Raw genomic sequence first — 23,285 nt, forward strand, 5'->3', positions numbered from 1 at the left:
ACAAGATGGCAGCCTGTGTAGTGACAGACTGGAGGTAACTGGTCGTGTTGGTCGGAGGACACGCAAGATAGCATTTTAAAAAAAAACAGGAAAATCAGAGTATTTGAAATGAACTCCGTCTGGTTCGTGTCCACTCTGGCCGCCCTCCCCTGCCGAGCAACAGTCTCTTTCTTCCTCCCACTTCCCCTTCCTTTTCAGTCTCCGTCGATCCAAAATGGCTTCTGCATTATCTCACCTCGCATGCAGCTGGCTTTCACGCTGCTCTTTTCCTACAGGTGCTTAGAAGCCGCGCCAGAGCCACAATGGCGGCTCGGGCAGAGCCGTCTTGCATAGCGCTTTTTATTGAGCACCTTTGGCAGCTGTAAGCCCCCCCCCCGCAGTAAGGGGATTATTCAGTGTTTGGCCGACACATGGTGATCTCAGCACCTCCTGATTGGATTGCAATAATCCCTTTACACAGCCACAAAACCCTATTACTCTGGCATTAGAGAGGGAGAGGGAGGGTAGAGGGCGGTGGGGGGGCATCTGATTTGGACACTGTATGTGCGTTTGTGTGTGTGTGCCGTCTGTAGGATTACATGTATCCCCTGTATGTACTTTCAGTATCAGTAGCATGTTTGCAAGCGATGCCATTCGTGCGTCGTCTTTTCAGCGCGTGGGTGAACTTTTCTTTGTGTCTGTGTGTTTATGACCTTATAAAAACCATTCTGTGTGTGTGTGTGTTTTTGCTTTAGATGTGTGGCTATGCATTTGCTTCATGTGTGCTTTTTTTGATGTATCCTACCTCCTATTGATAAGTGGCCGTGTGCAGGTGGAGGGTAGCAGTTTCCAACCTCCTGTTACATCACCGCTGCTTTTAGCAGCTCCGAGACAAATATAATGGAGAGCTGCTTTCTACAGGAAGGAAAGCTAATGTTACACTGTGTGTGTGCGTGTGTGTGTGTGTGTGTGCTTCCAGCTATGTAAGCTGTAGCTAGAAAGAGATGAAGCCCGCCGTTCCAAACAAACACAACGAACTGCTGAAGTGGTTTTATACTGAAATAAATGCATTTGATCAGGACACTTTTCCATTTTCTCCCGCTGCACCGAACGTATGGCCGAGCTGCCTTCCATTTTTAACAAACTGCCCTCGTTTAGCAGAAAGCCATTAGGGCTTTTTTGGAAGCTCATTGTGATTAAGATCAGCCCCCATTTGTAACTGCCACCATAAATCATCTCCGCAGCCATTTAAAGAACTACACCAGCTCGTTTCGGTCCCTCATCTATTACAGGCCATCTTCTATATTCTGTATGCATGAGCTGCTGATTCTCAGGTCTGCTAAAAAACAAAGCAACCCCCCACCCCACCCCTCCACCATCAGATATGGCTAGGACCACTTGTTACGCTTTTATGCCAAGTTCATTTGCAGGCAATTGTTCAAAGTCACACTGCCTTCCTTAATTATGAAAAGTGTCTGAATGTAGATAATGGTAAGGCTGGAGCTGGTTGCCATTACATGGAGCAGAACTGACAGGCAAACACTGTGGTTATGACTGTATTGGTGCATCTAATAACCTGAGGACGATGTGCACGTGGCCAATCATCTCTTAGAACCACAGCATCTCCAGGTGTTTGGTTTTTCTCTAGTTTTAATATTCAAACAGAAGCTGATAAAGTTTGTAAATGAGGGTCTTGAATCACGTTGAATCATTCTGATAAATGCCTGAATTCTTCTATGATGTTACATATTGTCAACTAAAACCGAAGCAGATATAAATAAATAAATGTTTCTTGTTTTCTGTAACATAGCAGAGAACAGTTATCTGGTCCTAATTACTTGCTGCCCCAGTTGGTGCCTCTTTAATGTTTAACAGCCTCCCAGAATGTTTGGTTGCAAGTTTTTGTTACATTGAAATAACATGTTAGGGAAACCGTTAATCTTTTGGTTCAGACTGGTCGACACAAGCTTGACCAAGGGGGGGAACCCTGCAGAAATGTTTCCATGTAGCCTCTCACTAAGTCATTGTTTGATAAGGATCAATCGCCTGCTTTTCCTGCAGCTGAGGCCACCGTTCCCTCACCTCCTTCACTCTTTCTCTTCTCCTTCAGTCTTACATGGAGGATCACCTGAAGAATAAGGATCGGCTGGAGAAGGAATGGGAGGCACTGTGTGCATACCAGGCGGAACCCAACGCGAGAACCATTGGCCTCAAGGACTCCAATGCAAAGAAGAATCGTTCGACTGCTGTGGTGGCATGTAAGCACCATTCTGACCTTTATGCATTGTCACATGGACTAGGTCTGTAGTCATGACGCCAGGACTTCCAAAGTAAATTACTTTGGTGATAGAATTAGGATGATACGTCTCTTTGTTGTATTTGGCTTTGGTTTGGATGCATCACGTGAGAGATCCTGGGTTCAAATCCCGGGCGAGCCCCCACTAGTTGCCCCCTTTTTATGCTGGATTTGCAGATTGTACTCTTGAACAGTCAGTGCCAACCGCATGAGGTGCAGCTTTGGGTTGGAGAGAGCAAAGTGGGCGGGTATTTCAATTAGCTCAGCTTTACGGCAGCTATCCAGCTGTTCAAGTGAAGGTTTCTCCAGGAACCGCTCCAAAGCAAAACTGCTGAAAGCCATTTCCGGAACTCTCTCCCCACTTCTCGGCAAAAAACACAAAAGAAAAATGCACAACACAACTAACACAAGTCACATGATAGGGTAACACAAATCCCGGATGAGCCCCCACTAATGTTACGACCCCAGATAAAGGATGTCCAGGCGAACAAGGGGTTGCAACATTACATTAAGAAAAAACCCGGTTAGAAAACAAAAATATATTTATTTTTAGACCCACAGGTCACAACAAGCAGCCAAAAGTGGGGTTTTAACAAACAACCAACAAAATACAGAAACCAGAGCATTCACCAAAGGAAGCAAAACCCAACAACAGTTACTGAACACAGTAGATCCCAACACTCCAAAAGTCAAAACTGTCGCATGCAGAGTCAAAGTGGCAAGTTGTGGCACCAAGTCCAAACCAAACACAACTGCCACGACTGAAGCTTGATGGAGGCTTTTATGCTGGCACTCTGCAGAGATCCAACCAGTCCCGGGTAGGTGGGGGGAGTGAGCGACCAATCACCAACCAGCAATTGGTCGACGCCCAGGTGTAGCCAGTCCTCATAGTGATGATGGAGTTGATGAGATTTTAGGCCACCAGCCATAACAAAATGCTAATGTCCTTTTATCTCTTAGACTCAGGTAGGCAACTCGGTCCTCGAGTGTCACAGTCCTGCAAATGTTATGAGTTTCCCTGCTGCAACACAGCTGATTCAAATCAATGACTAATTAGGTCCGATGTGTACCAGATGTGTTGCAGCAGGAAAACTCCTAACATATGCAGGACTGTGGCACTCAAGGACCAGAGTTGCCCACCCCTGCTCTAAGAAGTTTGAGAGCTTTCCGTACCATCTGCATCTGCAGGTTCAGATCAAATGTGTTGCCCTTTAAAGTCTTCTGAAAGCAAACAACAGCGGCATTTTGACTAAATCAAGTTGGGTCATATGTGAACACTCAGCTAAAATATAACTGTGTACTTTCAGCAACCCCTTTAGTACCTAGCTACTATGAGTGTTAATAAAGCAGTGAGAGGGGAGAGTTCAGGACGATCCAGGTCCGACAGTTCTCAGGGTTATGGGGACCGGGGATAACGTTCCTTTAGGAACGGGCTTTAGGAATGCTGAAGTGGCATTAAGGCCAGTCGGCTCCTTTGTTGTACACAGGTCTCATTATTTCTCCAAGACTCTTGTTTTGAGTTTTATAGCCTAACTATAAGTACCGTTCTTCATGTTTCTGGCTTTTTGATAATGTTTTAAAGTTTTTTTTTGTGTGTAATGGTGGATACCAGGGATATTTTCATGTAGAGCTTCTAATCTGAAGTAGGAATTACAAAAGACCACTTGGCCCCACACAGAGACAAAGAGAGGCTTTCTTTAATCTTGTGAGGAACCATGAAAAAGATTTTAGGGTCTGAAGTGCGACTTCTTCTATGTTCTGATGTTAAAATCGACAATACTGTGAATGTTATGTTTACAAGAGAGGACAAGGACTGATGTCTTTGTGTCCTCCCCCTCTGGTGAAGCACAGAAAGCCATGAAGGATGAGTGAAACCTAAAATTCAGCTGCGGCTCTTCTTGATATCAGTCGCCCAAAACATAGCGGCATTACGCTCGCCACCTCTCAGCAACACTCCTCCGCACATTCAGAGCCTGGCCTCTATTATCAGAAGCTGGGAGCAGATGCAGTGAGCAGAAGGGTTGTAAATTAGTTTTCTATTAAAGCTCTCCTGCACAGACCTCATCAATGATTAAAATTTCTAAGCTTCTGTAGAAATAGCCCGTCTAAAAAAGCGCTGTCCCATTCTCTCCACCAGGCCGAGGCTTAATGAAATCCAGATCGTCAGCTGGGAAAGCGGTTTGTCAGGAACAAATTGTGCTTCCTATTTGAAGCATTTCTTGTTTCTGCAAAGCGGAAAAAAACCAAAATACTCTGAACTGTTTTACTGCTTTCACTGCAGGCTTCAGAAAAAAAAAAAAAAATTGATCCTTTCAAAGCAGCTGAATTGAGCAGAGATGAGCAGCAGATCGTCCTGAAGCTAAAAAGTTGTGTGAATCTTCCACTGAAGGCAGCAACAACTTTCTCTTGTATGGATCTCTGCAGGACTTATATTAGTTCGATGAAACCTTGACCAGACACTACAACCTGTCTGGTGATGCCTTAAAGAAGAAAAAACTGAGAAGACACCTCATATATTTGGTTTTGATCAACCTTTAGCTCCTCTTGTGCTGTACTTGGTCATAGTCCTGTGTACTCTGATATTCTAAACCCCACTGCAATGCATCTAATATATCGCACCAAACCTCACATTACCAAGACAAAACGCCCTGAATTCTTCATTTCTTTCTTGCAGATGATCACTCCAGAATCACCTTGAAGGTGGAGAGCAGCCAAGGCAACTCTGATTACATCAACGCCAGCCCAATTGTAAGTACCTCCCCTGAATTCCAGCTCTGCGCTTCACGCCACCGCGATGCCAGGCTCCCACAGTCCCCACAGGGCGTCGCAGAAAACAAAAGCAACCTACCGCCACCCAATATAAATTTTGTTGCAACGCTTGCTTCGCTTCAGTGGCAGCTTCACACTACGTGCATGTTCTGCACCATGAATATTAATGATTGCTATACAGCAAATACCCCAAGCGAGTATTCGCCTGGGGAAGGTGTGAGAAAGGACACGTGTGCAGCCCCTCGGCTCGCTCCTCATTTGTGAAAACAAAATTGATCCGGAGGGTCTTGGGAAATAACTGTTTCTGACCTTGGGTTATGCTAATTTGACACTACTTTGTGTTTACTGTTACTTTTGGCTTGCTGGGGCCATTTTTTTTATGTTTTTGGCAGAGCACAGATTTAAGCAGCAAAACAAGCTGTGGGAAGAGGAAGGAGAGGAAGAAAGAGCTATGTGAATTCAGCTAGTGAGTGAATCAATTTGGGAACCCGTGTTGGAGTAGTAGGTTTACGTCCCCCTTGAGGCAGATACAGTGGTATTCCATTAAAAGCAACAGAAACGTTATGCATTTCAAATCTGGGCGTCACACCAAAACCCGGCTGAGAGTGTGTGAGAGTAGGAATCAAAACTATGCGGCAACAAAAGAGCAAACCCTGTCAAATGTAAAAAAAAATGGATGAAACACATGTAGGCACACATACCCAAAGAGATGCACAAACTGAGCTAGCATGCACAGAAATACACACACACACACAAATACAGACAACACAGTGTGTTCAAACACCCACACAGACATGCAAATGCACACACAGAAACATGAACACGCATTCAGACTGTCAAGCACCCATTCCCACCTCCCACTCACTAATAATAAAACATGAATGTATTTGAATGTATGGTATGTGCTGTGGTTATTTACGGAATTTCCTCCAACTGCGCTCTCCCACGCTTCGACCAGAACGCGGCAGAACGGATGACATGTTTGCAATCATCTTCCAGCAGCTTGTCAATAACCATAAAACCACTTCATAAATAATTGTTAGATGTCTGCTTACAGATGATCGACTGTCATGTAGGCTTTGATTAGGGATACCAGCTTGTCCAATGAGGTGATACTGATGTTAAAAATAATTTGGTCAATGGTTGATGGACAAAACCAGCTGATTTTGTATTTATTTTTTCCTTTAATGCAATGGAACAATGCTTTTTAACACTAAAAGAAACAATTGGAGAGCACAGACCTACACCATGCAGCTCATTTCCACACATATTGTGATTTCCAGTCTATTTTCCAGTCCTACGTTCATTTTATATGGATGCACTATTTGATTCCCAGATTAATATAATAATTTATACCTTAATTTTGTCCTGGATTTCTCACCATTTATTGTGGAGTTATATGCAGATATACTGAAAATCTCCCCATGGTAAAGAATCCTCCAAATAAGACCCGGATGTAGATGGTGATCCGAAACGCTGGAACCTAAATTAGACCAAGACCCATTCTCAGAGAAAAAAATCATGAAAATCTTTCAGCAGTTTTTGCATATAGACAAAAAAAAAACAAGCAAACACTTGGTGGAGGCAAAAATAATCACACAGTTATTCCATCACATTATCTTAACCAATTCATTATACAAATGCCTTAAAAATAATCATGTTTTGCATATTTGCATGTAGTTCCTTTATGGCCCATTAATCTGTTGCCAGCACAGTGACGTAAATAACATTTTATTTTCCTTCATGCCTGATTAAATTAACCGTAACTAAATCGATTCCAAGGCCATATCTCTGCAGCAGCATCAGGATCTGACCCCCCCCCCATCGGATGATGTTGTCCTGTTTGCCGACAGGCTGATTATCATTCAGTAAATAACTAAGCAGATATATCTGCATGTCCAACCTAGTTTTAACCCTGTAACTGCCTGCTAGTTGCAGCGCTGCTCCCCACAGCACCTACAGCACACAGACAGCTATTCTGTCTCACACACTTACACATGCATACACTTACTAAGACCAAATGAATCTCTCACATACCACTTAAACATACACACAAAATTTCGTGCACACCGTCATTGTAATGCACGTTGCACACAGCTCAAGTTTCAATCAGCCTCACAGACTTCATTGGCAATTATATTGACTTTTCTTGATAAAGGAATTAAAAGAGTTAGACTGAAGAGAATGAAAAAGACTGTGAATAATTAAATCTTCTGTCTTTTCATTTCCACCTCATAACAGCGTAATAGTCATATATACGAGTGTCTTTAGTGAAACGTCGCTGTTTCCAGTTTTAATTAAAATAAACTTTCTTTTTCCTGGAGTGGCCGCAGCAACATAGGAGTCTAATTACAGATAAGAGTTTCCTTTCCAAGACTTTAGCTTGTGCTTTACTTTAAAATAGTAAACATGACAAACTGCTGGTTGATTAAAGCAAACTGCTAATCTGCCACTCATGTTGCAGCAGCTGAGTCGTTTATGCATGTAAATATGGCCAAGAATATCTTCAAAAACTGGACCAAATGTCAGGGCAGACGACTTTAAATGCGCCAGATAGAAGTGTTTTACTGTTGTAGCAGCTTATGTGTAGTCAGGAGCCATTTTCAGAGGGAATAAAATGCTGTGGTTGGCACCTGAAGAAGGTCCAGACTAGTTTAAACAGAGAGAAAGACACCAAAAATACATGAAGAGGAGCGTCGGCGACATGCATCCATCAGCTAAAATGAAGCTAACGCTACATCAGGTCCCGGATAGGGAAAAAATGGACAATAAACAATTGAAAAAAAAAACAAAAAACTTGCTTGGTTAAATGATGCTCTAAATGGCAGAAACATTTTAGCATCAGACATCGGCATAAAAATATAAAAACTCTGCTTTTATCTGCCTTTCAGGCTGGTGCAATTACTAAGGTGTGTGTGGTTATTTTCATTTTGCATTTTCTATTAGTCGCTTACAACCAAACATCCGTTAACCACCCCTTCCTGTACGCTGTTGTTGATTACACTGATCCCTTTATGATCAGTAATGGACACTTTTAGCAGGATGAGGGAACGGCTTTTAGCATTCGTTGTTTTGTTTTGTTTTGTTGCTTAGATATGACAAAGTCATTGAACTTCCTCAGTGATCAGATCTCAGTCCAATCAATGGATGTGGTTTGTGGAGGTGAAAGAGATGTTCCCATATATCTTGAAAATGTTTGTTTCATATACTGACACACACACACACGTTTTGCCAACATAATTTAAGACATTTTTGCAAAATAAAAAAAGAGAAAATTACATGTTTAAAGCCTGCAGTGAATGTCTGTCGCATCCTAAAGTGTCTAAATAATTTACATGTTTTACTTTAGAACAAATCAAGATTCAGAAAAGGTGAATAAATAAAATTCCTAACAGCCTCTGCAATTTCAATCAGGCAGCATAAATTATTTTATTTGATAAAATATAGACTCACAATTACAGCTCATCCATTTAACTACAAATACAATCAACGCATGCAAAACATACACACAGTCTGAGCCCCGCTGTGGTTCAGACAGCAGTAATAGTCACCTTCATTAAACTCCAGATAAGACAGAGCGGCATGCTGCAGAGTCTGACTTTGTCCTTTCCTCCGGGGAAAATGACAAAAACCAAACAGGAGGGAGAACGATACCCGTCACATCATCCCGAACAGAGAGAGAGGAAGACACTCGTCCTTTTTCGCCATTATTAATGGCAGGGTTTAATTCCAGAGACACTCGGAGATGTCAGGAAGCATTTGGTCTCTGCAGAGGTTGGGAAGGAGAGAGAGGCGGAGAAACAAAGTGAAGAGTGAAGCCGAGTGTCCACAGACCTGATGTGTCTGTCTTTCCATCATCGCGGACTTCTCATCGTCCTTGTGACTCTTTTTTCTTTTACCTCCAGGCTTTTCTTTTCCTTTCATCTCATCTCTGAACGTCGACATCCTTTTAGTTTTCTTTTTACCTCATGTCTGATTTGATTTATTCACGTCAGTTTGCTTCCCTCTCCTTTCTCTTTAAAATCCCCCCTCCACACACACACACACACACACACACACACACACACACACACACACACACACACACACACACACACACACACACACACAATCTGTGGAGCATTTTCCATGCACGTAAGCAACAGACAGGAAGATAGGACAACATTCGCCTCTCACTTAAGAGTCGGCCACTTCTGGAGTTTCTCATCTTGAGCTACTCCAGATTCTTGCAGCGCAGACCAGGGGTGCCCAAGTCCAGTCCTCGAGACCTACCATCCTGCAGCTTTTAGATGCATCCCTTCTCAAACACACTTGAATTAAAAAATCTGAATCCCCTCTCCTGCATGTCATCCAGCTCTGCAGACGTAACAAGACTTTAATTTGATTCGAGTGTGTTGGACAAAGGTTGAATGTTGCAGCATGGTGGAGGTTAAAGCGACTCTATGATGCTATTTCTAGTTTTCTGAGCTTTCTACGGTGTTGTAACGTTAAATACTTATCAAACATATGAGTGACGCCTTTTTTTTTTATCGCCTAAACGCATGTTTGAGTTTTCCAGCACTCTCCACGTTCGGTTTCCGTGGCAACGGAAACGATTGGTTTTAAAGAATTTTTTCTGCTTCAAAATTTTAGTGACGTCTTCTCTAGGTTGTGCACATTCATGAGAGGAAAGCCACGCCCACCTTTACTGCTCAGTATAACAACTCGTAGCATCTGACCAATCAGATGCAGCCCGCAGGCAGGACAGAGGGCGGAGCTTCCTCTGTTCGCTTGTTTCTGACAGGGGCTGATCTGACAGGATCAATAGAAAATGAATGAAGGGGTTTGTGGAAAATGCTTGATTATTTCTTGCCCTTCTGGACTTGCATATTAAAATAAATTAGACTGAAATGTGCATCATAGAGACACTTTAAGGACTGATTGCAGGGGTGTCCAGCTCTGGTCCTAAAGGGCCACAACCCTGCAAGTTTAGATGGTATCCCTGCTCCAAGACTCTTGACTCAAATTAATAAGTCATTATGCAGAACTTCATAGTGTGTTGAATCCATTGGATTTGAGTTGTGTTGAAGCAGGGACACACAGCGGCCCTCAAAGACCAACTTTCCCGCCTCCAGCTAGTTCTTTTGCCTGCAGCTCCGCTCCAGCTGTGGATCTTTTAACGAGCAAAACATCCCTGAAAGCATGTGACCTTTCTTCTCTCTGCGTTGCCACCTTTTAAGTGTATTAGAGGTGCGTTATTGTTTGGCATTCACAAAAGGAACAGAAACGTTAAAGACCATTTGGTGTGCAGAAAAAAAACCCAAATTATCGGCCTTTCTTCTGTAATTGCTTCCAGCTAAATTAGTCTTGCCAATTATTACATTTAGCATACAATTTGCTTGCTTATAAGCAGGGATGTCGCTCACTTTCTCTAAAATTCTTGTCACGTTCGTCAGTCTTGTGCTCTCAGTACTTTCATTTAGAGTTTAGAAAGAAGTCCTGCTGAGTGTTTCGCCTCCTTTTCTTAGCTAAATTGTGCATGGTGTACCAAGGCAACACAACGCTGAGGTTTTTCTTTTTGCCGTCATCATGCAGGACTTGTAAGTCAGTCAGATTTGTTGCTGTTCTTGCTGAAGAAATAACTATTGATCTCTCAGAGGTGTGACAAGTGTCTCAAAATCCCACATAAAAGCTAATCATGCATGTGAGCCGGTGTGTTTCTGTGCATTTGCACGCACAGGAACCTTTTATAACACTGATATTATTATATGTGAGGCTCAGTATATGTGATTGAAACATACATTTGCAAGAACGCTAAGTTACTCATAAAATATTTTGCACATTTTTAATAAAATGAAAAATACTTCATTAATCCCTGACGGAAACTGAAATGCAGTAATAAGACTTTTTAGGTTTATTCCACACTGAGTGTGAAAAATTTTTCATTATATTTAGCCGCTTGTGCAGCATTTTCTTTTCTAGACCGTTAGTTTCAGCGGTTTGAGTTTTTCCCAGCACAGAACCAGCTTCATAGATCAGTTTGTTCAGTCTCTGGTTCTGATGTTGCTCTCCAAACAGATGCTGCAAAGCTGATTTTGGTGCAGACATTGGATGATCTTGATTTCCTCCAACAGGAGAGTCTGCTCCTGCTTTTCTTCTAGATGCTTCTGTTTTGCATTTTCAGTCTAGTCTCTTGTCCAGCGGGACACTAAGTTCATGTCTTCCTCCACCACCTCCACCTCTTCTTCCAGGACGTAAACCCACAAATTGGCTGAACTGTTCTCTGTACTCACTAAAACACCCCTCAGCTGCAGAGTAATCAGAGTATCTCCCACACACAGCCTGTGGTCCGTCTGTCTGTGAGGTAGTCGTAAATCCAGGTGGTTGTGGAGGTATCCCGCTGGAATTCATGGAGCTTCCACACATTAAAAGTGTCTGAAAAGTCAAAGAGTCTGATTCTCAACGTGCTGCCTTGGTCCAGATGTGGGTGGGTTCTCTGTTTTTTAAATGATGTTGGGAACTGAACCTACATGTTCAGCTCTATAGCTCCGCCTGGACTTCCATCAGTCTGATCCCCCTGTGAAGCTGGGGGAGGTAATCTTGCTCTGAGACATTTTACTCTGGGTGAAGGGGTCCCTCATCCTGATAGCAGTCTATACATTCTGTTATCATGAACATTAAGAAATATAGTTAGACCCCTCAGTTTACTGTAAATCTGTAGAAACTCTGACCAATCCAAACGTTTGGACCAAAATGAAGTTGTTCATTTCTTATATTTTGTAAGCTTCTTCTCCCGGCTCCCCTCCTCCCCCTCTAGCAGTGCATACCTGATAGCCACACCCTGCATATAAACGGCGTGTTGGGATGAAAATACAAAGTAGTGAAGAAGAAACTCGAAAGGCAAACATAGCTGAGAAAATGCAGGAAGGATTTCCCGACTCGGTTCGGTTTATTTTCCTCCTCCTGCTAAACAGACGAGAAAGAGAAAATCGTTGGTGGAAAAAGCTGCGAATAAAAAAGCCTTGGATCACGCAAGGAACAAAACCAGAGGGGGAGGAGCCAAGGCAGGGCGCCACTTCCACATCTTCCTAGCTCCCCAACATTACCGACCCCAGCTTTAACTTGAAGCTGATGATCTTCTCATTCCTGAGTCGCTGACATTGTTCTGCTGGAGCTGCTGTTTTATATGTTGTCTTCAAGAACGCGCTGTCTCCCTCACTGAACGCTTTCTGTTTCATCAATGGTAGCTTTGTCAGCTCACTGGCGATCCAGGGCTTGGATCACCAGTCTTCTGCATCATTAGACCAGGTTTTAGTGGTCTGTGGATCGACTGGTTGCTGAATAACTGGCTTTGGTGGAGGTGAGAAAAACCACATGATGGTCTGATCATTTAAAGCAGGCAGGACAGAAGAGCTGTGTGCATGTCTCACATTTGAATAGAATAAAGCCCAAAAAATTAGTTTTGTATAAATTTGGAAAATTTCTGATGCTGCTGTAGCCTCCAAAGATCTTGTTAGGAAGCTGTGTTTGCGGCCCAGCGATGACTGGTGACAGTACAGGTTGTGGCTGCAGAGGTTTATTTTTCAAACTGGGGTCGATTATTTTTAATATTCGCGTCCAGTAGATATATAATTCTCTTCCAAACTATTTGCACATTCCTGTCGCTTACTGGCATCGGTCTGGGTGTGTAAAGGTCTTTAGTTCGAAAAAATAAAACTCGCAAAATGACTGGATGGAATTCGTGACTGATATGAGCGTTCCCATTGACTTTACATTGGTCTGACATATTACCATGCTAATTCGTCGGCAAGTAGGTCTATGAAGACTCTTTTTTTTTCTAGAAGATCTTCAGAATCTCTTATTTCCTATAAATAAACAAATAAAATCAGAAAGAAAATGAAAACAAGGTGATTAATTATAACACAAGGGGATTTATTGTATGAAAAAGATAAAACGTCCAGCTTCATCTCTTCTGTTTTCCTCTCCCTACAGATGGATCATGATCCGAGAAACCCGGCATACATCGCCACTCAAGGTCCCCTACCCTCCACTGTGGCAGATTTCTGGCAGGTAAGGACACACATAAATGCAAACGCACACACAATAATGACAGAAAAATCGATACGGTCTCCTTTCTTAAACAAGAGTTAGCCGATTTTTATTAGTGCACCAAGCCACACAGGAGACCAGCTTGTTCTGTGGGTGTCATTATTAATCTCTCCTTCCCTGTAATACTCACTGCCTCCACCACAGCTGCACACACACACACACACAGACACACACACACACACACACACACACACACACACACACACACACAGCAGGCTACAGTGGGACATACTGTTAATGCAGCGGACGACAAACACTTTTCTTACTGTCTCAAATGTTGGATTGGGCTTGAGTCGGGATAGCAGGAGATCAATAAGTTATTCTGGCCATCTTGAAGCACATGTGTTTGTAGAGTGGAGCACTAGGGAGGTGTGGGTGTGTGTGTGTTTGTGTTCATTGAAAGGTCTCCTTATCAAACAAGTTTGGTCCCTGCAGCATTCCTGGTGATACGGTGACGTGAATAGGAGAGCAGAAATCTCAGCTGCTGTTACTGCTCATCTACCAGCAACACCTGCCTTCATATTATTACATATTTATCCTTCAATAGACAAAAAGTTCTTGTTTCCGGACTTTGTCTTATCAGAAATAATTCTCTGTTTTTTGGCCATTTTGACTGCAAATTTGCAGCTTCTAATATTTTCATTTGTAAACGACAGAACCTTTGAAACTGTGTTCTTGTTAAAATAAAACATCTTAAACATAATATTCATAATGTCGCAGCATAAACGTCCTTCGCCTTTTAAAGAGCCTTAAAAACCCAAGATGCTGATCAAATTTGGATTTTTCAGACGTGAAAGGTTTGGTAGTTTCCTCTTACTTCTCATCCCATCAGATTTAAACAAAAGAATCTTTCAGCCAAAAGGGGAAAAGGTTAGTGTTGTTGTGCGTCTGTATGTTGTAGATAGATTCTGTGTTCAGTCTCAATTAACCTTCTTCATGCTCTTTTTCATCTCTTTCCTCTGCAGTCAGAGAAGCTAAACTCGTTACCCTTTTCTTTTACTTTTTTATACACCAACTTCCCACTGCTTTGCCACCATTCTGGCATCATTATCCTCCTGCCTCGTTCCTCCATCTCTGCCTCGCTTTGAAAAATATTTGTTTTCAGTTCTACTAGGAGGGTAAATATAAACCTAATGAGTCATGCAGTAAAACAGAACTACAGCTCATCTCTAAATCTGAAAGAATTTCAATTCAATTCAATTCAACTTTATTTATATAGCGTCAAATCACGGCAATGCCATCTCAAGACGCTTTACAGACAGAGGGGAAAACATAATGAAGGCCAATTCATAACAGCCTATATAAGGAAACCAACAGATTGAGTTGAGTCCAACTCAATCTCCCATCCTGAGCAAGCACACTGGCAACAGTGGGAAGGAAAAAACTCCCTTTTAACAGGAAGGAAACCTCCGGCAGAACCCGGCTCAGGACAGGCAGCCATCTGCCTCTGCTGTGTGGGGGGAAGAGGACAGAAAGACAACAGACAACAGGAACTGCTACTCCCGGCCAGGGAGACCTGCTGAGACAGGAGACATACATGTTAATGATGCAACACTGTTATGTCTTCAGCCTAGTCTTAAAGGTGGGGGAGGGTGTCTGCTTCCCTAACACTAACTGGGAGCTTATTCCATAAGAGAGGGGCCTGATAACCAAAGGCTCTGCCTCCTGCTCGGCTCTTTGAGACTCTAGGAACCACAAGTAAGCCTGCAGTCTGCGAACGAAGTACTCTGCTTGGTATATAAGGAACAATGAGGTCTTTGATATATAGTGGTGCCTGGTTGTGGAGGGCTTTATATGTAAGGAGAAGGATTTTAAATTCTATTCTAGATTCAACAGGCAGCCAATGAAGAGAGGCTAAAACTGGAGAAATATGATCTCTCATGCTGGTTCTGGTCAGGACTCTGGCTGCAGAATTCTGGATCAGCTGAAGGCTTTTCAGGGCATATTTAGGACAGCCCAGTAATAGAGAGTTACAGTAATCTAGTCTCGAAGTAACAAAAGCGTGAACCAGTTTTTCTGCATCACTCCGAGACAGAATGTCCCTAATTTTGGCTATATTACGTAAATGAAAGAAGGCTGTTTTAGTAACCTGCTTAATATGTGGGCCAAAGGACAGGTCAGGGTCAAATATTACTCCAAGGTTTCTCACTGTAGCACTGGAAGCTAAAGTAATGCCATCCAGGTTCATTACAAAACCGGAAAATTTAGCTCTGAGTTTTTCAGATCCAACGAGAATTACTTCAGTCTTATCTGAGTTTAAGAGGAGAAAATTTCTAGACATCCAAGTCTTTATGTCTATGAGACAATTTTGTAGCCTATTGGGCTGATTTGTTTCATCTGGTTTAAAGGAAAAGTATAGTTGAGTATCATCTGCATAACAATGAAAGTTTATTCCATGCTGTCTAATAATTTTGCCTAAAGGGAGCATATATAGCGTGAAGAGTATTGGTCCAAGTACAGAACCTTGAGGAACTCCATGACTTACTGTAGTTTGGGAGGAGGACTTGTCATTTACATGAACAAACTGAAGTCTATCAGATAAATATGATTTAAACCAGCTTAACGCTGTACCTGTAATTCCAATCACCTGTTCTAGTCTTTGTAACAGAATGTTATGATCGACTGTATCAAATGCAGCACTAAGATCAAGCAAGATAAGTACGGACACAAGTCCTTTGTCTGAGGCCATAAGAAGGTCATTAGTAACTTTCACCAATGCTGTCTCAGTACTATGATGAGCTCTAAATCCTGACTGAAACTCCTCGCATAAATTATTTCTGCTCAGGTGGGCATGTAGCTGAGCTGAAACTATTTTCTCCAGAATTTTGGACATAAACGGGAGGTTAGATATAGGTCTATAATTTGCTATCACCTCTGGATCCAGAGATTGCTTTTTAAATAAAGGCTTGATTACAGCAGTTTTAAATGATTGTGGTACATATCCTGTCACTAAAGACATATTGATAAGATTTAGTAGTGATGTATTAATTAAAGGGAAAATGTCCTTAAAGAGGCTCGTTGGGAGAGGGTCTAAGATACAGGTGGATGGTTTAGATGAAGCTATTATTTTAGTTGATTCAGAGGGTTGGACAGGACAGAAACTATTTAGACACAAGTCAGATCCTGGTTCTAAGGATGCTTCGGAGACCACAACAGGCTCAACATTATAGGTAGAAGGAAGAGTATTGTGAATTTGATCTCTAATAGTGTCAATTTTATTCCTGAAAAAATACATGAAATCATCACAGCTAAGTGAGAAAGGAATACATGGCTCCACAGCGCTCCGGCTCCTAGTAAGCCTAGCTACAGTGCTGAAAAGAAACCGAGGGTTGTTTTTGTTTTCCTCTATCAATGATGAATAATAAGCTGTTCTTGCCGTACGTAAGGCTTTTTTGTATACGCTTAAACTTTCTTTCCAGGTTAAGTGAGACTCCTCTAGTCCTGATGAACGCCATCTGTTTTCCAAACGCCTTGATGCCTGTTTTAGAGCTCGAAGCTGGGAATTAAACCAGGGAGCCTTCATAATCTTACCTAATTTCTTCTTCTTTAGGGGAGCAACATTATCCAAGGTTGTACGCATTGAAGCTGTTATAGTATCAGCATGTTGATCAATCTGAGCAGGAGTAAGGCTTAAAGGGGGACTCTCAGTCATGCTAACACATGGTAGATGTGAAAAAATTGATTCAATTGATTGTTTAAATTTTGTAATATTATTGTCTGATAAACATCTACTATAGTAGAATTTATTTTTGGTCAGTGAGTAATCAAATAAAGTTATTGCTAGATAAGAGAGCGGCTCCATCCAACGTGGGATGGATACCATCTCTCCTAATAAGACCAGGCTTTCCCCAAAAAGCGCTCCAATTATCTATAAAACCCACGTTGTTATCGGGACACCACCTAGACAACCAGCGGTTGAAGGATGACATGCGGCTAAACATGTCATCGCTGATTAAATTTGGCAAGGGACCAGAGAAAACTACGGAGTCCGACATGCTCTTGGCAAAGTTACACACCGAAGCAACATTAATTTTAGTGACCTCCGATTGGCGTAACCGGGTGTCGTTACCGCCGACGTGAATTACAATCTTACGGTATTTACGTTTAGCCTTAGCCAGCAGTTTCAAATACGATTCGACGTCGTCCGCTCTGGCCCCAGGAATGCATTTGACTATGGTCCCCGGTGTCTCTAGAGCCACGTTTCTGACTATGGAACTACATATAATCAGGGTTTCTGCCTCAGCAGGTGTGTCACCGAGCGGGGAAAATCTGTTAGAAACGTGAACAGGTCGGTGGTGGCCAGTGGGTTTTGGTTTGGGGCTACGCTTCCGCCTGACCGTCGTCCAGCCCGCCTCGGCTCCCGGCTGCGCGGGAACTGCTGAGGGACGGCTCGGGATGGCTGCCCTGACTGGTAGCTCCGCACTGGCTAATGGGGGCTTGCTGACTAACTGCTTCCCTAACTGAGTGCGGAGCTGGGCTTCTAACTCACAGAGCCTCGCCTCCAAGGCTGCCAAGCTGCTACACTTAATACACCTACCGTTATCACTAAAGGAGGCGGAGGAGTAGCTAAACATCAGACACACCGAGCAAGAAAAGGCAGGGGACCGGGGTGTGGGAAGAGAGCTAGCAGCCATGCTAAAACCGAGTGCTTGAGCTGTTTAAGTCAGTAAACAGAAAGCCAAAGATCCCAAAAATAAATGCAATATATAGAACAGTGGTTTGGGAAGATATTGTGCGCTAAAGTGAGTGGTTGGTTAACAATAGATAGAAGTTAGAAAGAAGTTAAAGGAGCCAACGGCTCGTAGCAATCCGCAGTGACACACGCTAGGGAAACAGGAAATGACACAATACGTTACCGCAACGTCAGCGCGTAACGTTGGGTGCAATGACAAGACAGCAATGACTCCTCACACCTCGTCCCGTTACTTATAACTTCCTCTGAGCTGTTCTGTAGATCTACAAATTATCACAGAGCATCAGATGATTAGAAGAAGATGCCAAACTTCCCCCTACTTCAAAGACGCAGACTTTCTATCTGCTGGCAACTATAGAGCGACTCAAGCAAAACTGGCATGTGGAGTTCCACAATGCTCCATTTAAGGCCCGTTATCACATGTATATTTGAGTATAATGTTCCTAACATCTGGAACAAACTAGCAGAAAAAAAGCCATTGCTTTTAATTGAGTTTCTTGCTTTGGTTTTCCTTTTTAAAAGGTTTAATATATGTAAGTTATTGTGTCTTTCTTTTAACTATGTACAGCATATCTTCTGGCCTGATGTATGAAATGAAATAAGTAAAATATTCAATTTTGCTTTACAAAACTTTGATCTACTTGGCTCTTTGGGGTAAGAGCAAAATTACATATTTTCCACCATCCTCTCTGAAAGAACCAGCATCTGCACCATTAAGCGAATAGAACATCTAAAGAAGGTGGATTTTCAAAATGTGTCCTGCAGGTTCATAAAGACTGATTTATTTATTTATTTATTTATTTATTTATTTTTGTCTAATATCAACTAAAACGTTTTAAAATTAAAAGAAGTGAGGAATATCTTAATAGGAAATATTTGAAACTGTTAAGCATGGTAGTGAACTAATCATGCTCTGGGATTGTACTGAAGCCAGTGAGAGAAAGATTTACTTCAATGAAATAACCTAAGTATTGAAAGTAAATCTCACATCTTCTTCTACTGCAAGAGAATATTGGACATAAAAATCTAAAAAAAAAAAAATATCTGTTATGAGCGGCCTTTAAGGTAAGAAATGTTTTGTCATGGCCTCTCACTGTCCTATTCTATCACCTTGAAATAATATTCATGCTTCTCAGAAAGAGAGAAAAAGGCCTTTTTTTTCCACTATTAGCAATGCATTTAAGACATTTCTGAACCACCTGCTGCAACACACCTGATTCAGATCAATGTGTATTTAGCGGACGTGCAGAGCTTCTCTGAGTCTGAGTCAGGTGTGTTCCAGCAGGAACGCTAGAAAAACCTGCAGGACACCGGTCCCTGAGGACAAGGGATGGGGGTTTCTGATGTAGAGGAACCAAACATGCATGTCTTTGGACTGTGGGAGGACACCGGAGTACCCAGAGAAAACCCACACATACACAGGAAGAACATGCAAACTCCACACAGAAACCCCCCCACCCCAGCCGAGGCTCGAACCAGCGACCTTCTTGCTGTAACCACTACGTCAATGTGCAGTCTAACCTTAAATCTTAAACCTTAAAATATATAACTAAAAGCAGCTATAAAGCTAAACAAGGCTTTTGGAAAGGTCCCACAAGGAATATGTGTCCATAAAAAGGCAACATCAAGTACACAGGCCTTAAGCTGGAGAGATCATTAGTGATATGGCTCATCATGGATTCATCTCAGCATCTGTGTGTTTTACAGGCCTCTACTGAAGCTTTATCCGGCCTTACTGTTGTGATGCAGCCGAGCTGACTTAACCAGAATTACTTTGTCTTATCGAAGTGCTTAATCAGGCGCTGGCCAAGGTTATTGCAGCACATTCATCACGTTACAGAACATCTTCAACATCCTTGGTGTGAGCCTGAAAGACAGTTACCCTATAAAACTTTTGGAATGAACTTGCCTACAGTTAATTTTTCTTGGAAAATATACGCTTGAATAAAATCAGCATTTTTAACAAAATCTCATGTTATAATAGATAGAGCTTGTTCAACCAGAGCAGGAGAGTTTTCCTCCTCTCAACTAAAGCAAATTAACACCATTTCTCAAAAAAAGGTGCACCGTCACAGTTTTAGATCTATGAAACTAATCAGTGAAACACTGTGGAAGTGAGAGGAGGAGGTGGCAGAGATGTGCGAAAACTTGGCGCAGGAAATGTTGAAGAATTATCAGTCTGGACGACACGAGCAGCCGTCATGGTTATGCAATACGATAATGTCAGACTGGTATTGTTTTATGGCTCCCATTAACAGCCGACTGTTGCCTCTGATCAGAGTTGAATGGATCTCCAGAGCAAACGAGGTCCCATTGTCAAGTGGCCCAGTCGGGGGCATGAATAGCATCAACAGCAGTTATTTTTCATGATGCTTGATTTCCTTGTAGATTATTTCTTAAATTTAAAGCAGACCAGGTGTTAAGGTGCTTTTTTGTTTCAACCCCAAAACGCATTTACTCTTCTAAACTTGAAGCTAGCAGACGATTCAAGCTAGTCCTTAGATTAGCATCTGAATGAGTGGGTGAATGAGGACACATGTCGCCGTTTCTGTTGTCAGATTATTGAGTTGTTAAAAGCTTAATTTGAGATTTTCTTCCTGATGAAATTCTCCATCATAAGAACATAACTCCTTCTCCTAAAAATTACTCGACTTGTCAATAGAAATATCCTACATATCACTGTGTTTAGATTTGTGATATGATCAGGTTTAACATACTTAAAGTAAAATGTAGCTTTATTTTACTATATTAAAACTCAATGTGTTTATTAATATTTAATTTCAGCTTTGTAAGAATCCAACGTAGTTAACAAGTGAAGAAGTCTCTGTGTAACCACTAGCTTTGGAGAGTCCACTAGCTAACACCGCATAAGTTCCAGGTCACTGAACTGTCTCTCAAAACAAACAAAAAAAATACTGTCCAATGGGAAACGAGTTCTCATTAGACCCACCTACTTGAGAGGTTTGTGTTAGAAGTGCAAACAAAAAATCTGTAAAGGAAAGTCAGGAAGTATAAGTACAAAGATGGCAGCAAAAACAAAGCATGGGAAAAACTGACACCAAAGAAAACCCTGAGGCTGTGTCCAAACGTTCACACTAGTCCCTAAACCACCTTGTTTACTATGTAGGGCTACATTATGTCACAGATCATGTGACCACCAACTGTCCCCATGACAACCCCCACACATTGTTTCAAAATCAGTCCAAGTTTGTGTAAAAATATGTTCTTATCTTATATATATATATATATATATATATATATATATATATATATATATATATATATATATATATATATATATATATATATATATATATTGCTTATTTCAACAAAAAATATATAAAATTAATAATTTAGTTGTTGTTTTGTTTTTTTTTAACCTTCTTTGATGTTCACACCACTTGCACCATTTTGAGCTGCTGCTTACAAAGCATTGTGGTCTTTATTGACCAGTCTAGTGACCATCGATGCTCACTACCTTTCAAGATGCTTGGTAATTTTGATTGGACTACTTTTTTTCCCTCCGGATATTCAGACGCCCCTAGAAATGGCACATTCGGACACATCACAGACTACACAATTTTTTTTTTTTTTAAATTGATCGTTGATAGCAACTTTTACTTTTGAAAAGACCTTTTTTTTGCAGTTTTTTTCTCTCTTAAATATTTAATATTTGTCCTCTTCAGAGTCTTTCTTGGTCTTTGTGTCACAAATCTAATCCCAAACATTGATCAGCTGTTCTTTTCCAGAATAACTTGGCAGGTTAAAAAAAAATATGACTAATGCCAGAATTTAAAGCTTGTGAGATCACAGATATAAAATTAAGACAAGAAACCACCGACTTGTCCCATCTTCTCTCTACTAATCCAGACAGAGAGGCAGATATTTACATCTCTGTGTTGTGTTTGCAGATGGTTTGGGAGAATGGATGCGTGGTTATTGTGATGCTAACGCCTCTCGTCGAGAGTGGGGTGAAGCAGTGCTACCATTACTGGCCTGATGAAGGATCCAACCTGTACCACATCTATGAGGTAAAATGACTCCTTCATTGTAGGACTGGTTGTCTTGGGTTGGGCTGGAGTAGCTTTACAGTGTAGGTTTTACATTCTATGCAAGATGTCTGTAAGGTGTGAAAAAAGTAAAAACTCTCATTCATTCTGATTCTGAATAAGCTTTGTGATATTTCAGTGCCTGATTAGCCAGCTTTGATTGGACTCATTCATTCCCACTTGTAAACGGATGATTGCCTGAAACCAGGCAATTCTCCAGCTCAGGTTTCAACACCCAGGGCTTCCTTTTAGAGTAATTGTTCGATGTGCAGTGTAAGCAAACGCTGCCATGAGATCTTAGCCAAATTTTCATTCTTGATAACAAACCTGTCCCAGGATAGATTTTAATGAAACTAAGCTGCATGTGTTCCTCAGTGGCACACATCAGATTATCATCAGCTACGTTTACCCGGTCTTTACAGGTGAACCTTGTGTCTGAGCACATTTGGTGTGACGACTTCCTGGTTCGGAGCTTCTACCTGAAGAACATGCAGACCAACGAGACACGAACCGTCACTCAGTTCCATTTCTTGACCTGGTTGAACCAAAACGTTCCAGGAACCAGCCGGACGCTTCTCGACTTCCGCAGGTAGGGAGCTTCATCCCAACATTTAACATCTGAAAATCAGGTTCATAAACATTTATTTTACTGAACTTTTTTTTTACTGACTTCTTTAATGGGAAAGGAGTTTTCTTTATTTTTTACTGTGGTGTGCTTCACTTTCAACTCGCCTGCATGAACTGAGACAAACAACACATAATAAGGAGCAGTAATAACATCCCTCTCTAGATTACCAAAGCAAAAACTTCCAATTCTATTTATTGGGACAATATATACTCCAGAGGTACAGTCATCTGCATAGCTGTAAAGATGCCCCTCTTATTTTTTGATGCTGGAACTGCTTCTTGTAGAATTAAATTTCATTTAAAGTTTTACAGGTTACTTCTAATAATGAAGGCGTTAAGGCTAGAAGCTTAATAGAAACTTTATTCAGTAGTACTCCAACTGATATACAAGTTCATTTCTATAGCAAAGATGGGGAAAAAGCTATAGGATTCAGGGTTTGTTTGTTTTATTTGGGTTTTTTTTTGTTTGTTTTATTAGTTTTTTTTTTTGTTTGTTTGTTTTTTAATCCATAGGGAAAAAAAATCAGCTTAAATATATATATTTAGTCTTTTCCTGAACAAAAAAATCCCAAAGCTATAGAAGTCCGCTTGTAAAGAAATGCAAGTATATATATGTTTAGTTGAACATCAACAGCATAAAAATGTCTTTATTTATTGCTACAGTTGCCCATATGAAAACAGAGATGGTGGGAATATGAAGGGTAAAAAACAAAAGGCCTGTACAGGATATTTGGCCACTTTGCTCAGATGAATCATTTACCACACTCCTTACTATATGTTAATA

General features: G+C 41.5%; 1 protein-coding gene across 1 annotated transcript in view; it reads left to right on the top strand.

The window, feature by feature from the left end:
• LOC306758407 (receptor-type tyrosine-protein phosphatase N2-like) overlaps window positions 1-23,285 on the top strand; it is a gene marked incomplete at both ends in the record, with an annotated part of 265,555 nt that overhangs the window by 216,073 nt on the left and 26,197 nt on the right. Inside the window, 5 exons of the mRNA XM_079243734.1 lie at window positions 2,090-2,237; window positions 4,950-5,023; window positions 13,016-13,093; window positions 21,737-21,856; window positions 22,297-22,463. Of these exons, the coding sequence (XP_079099860.1) occupies window positions 2,090-2,237; window positions 4,950-5,023; window positions 13,016-13,093; window positions 21,737-21,856; window positions 22,297-22,463 (587 nt within the window). The remainder of the gene's footprint in view (window positions 1-2,089; window positions 2,238-4,949; window positions 5,024-13,015; window positions 13,094-21,736; window positions 21,857-22,296; window positions 22,464-23,285) is intronic.

This window comes from Telmatherina bonti, assembly GCF_933228915.1.
Source record: "Telmatherina bonti genome assembly, chromosome: 7".
In the NCBI taxonomy this organism is placed as follows: Eukaryota; Metazoa; Chordata; class Actinopteri; order Atheriniformes; family Telmatherinidae; genus Telmatherina; species Telmatherina bonti.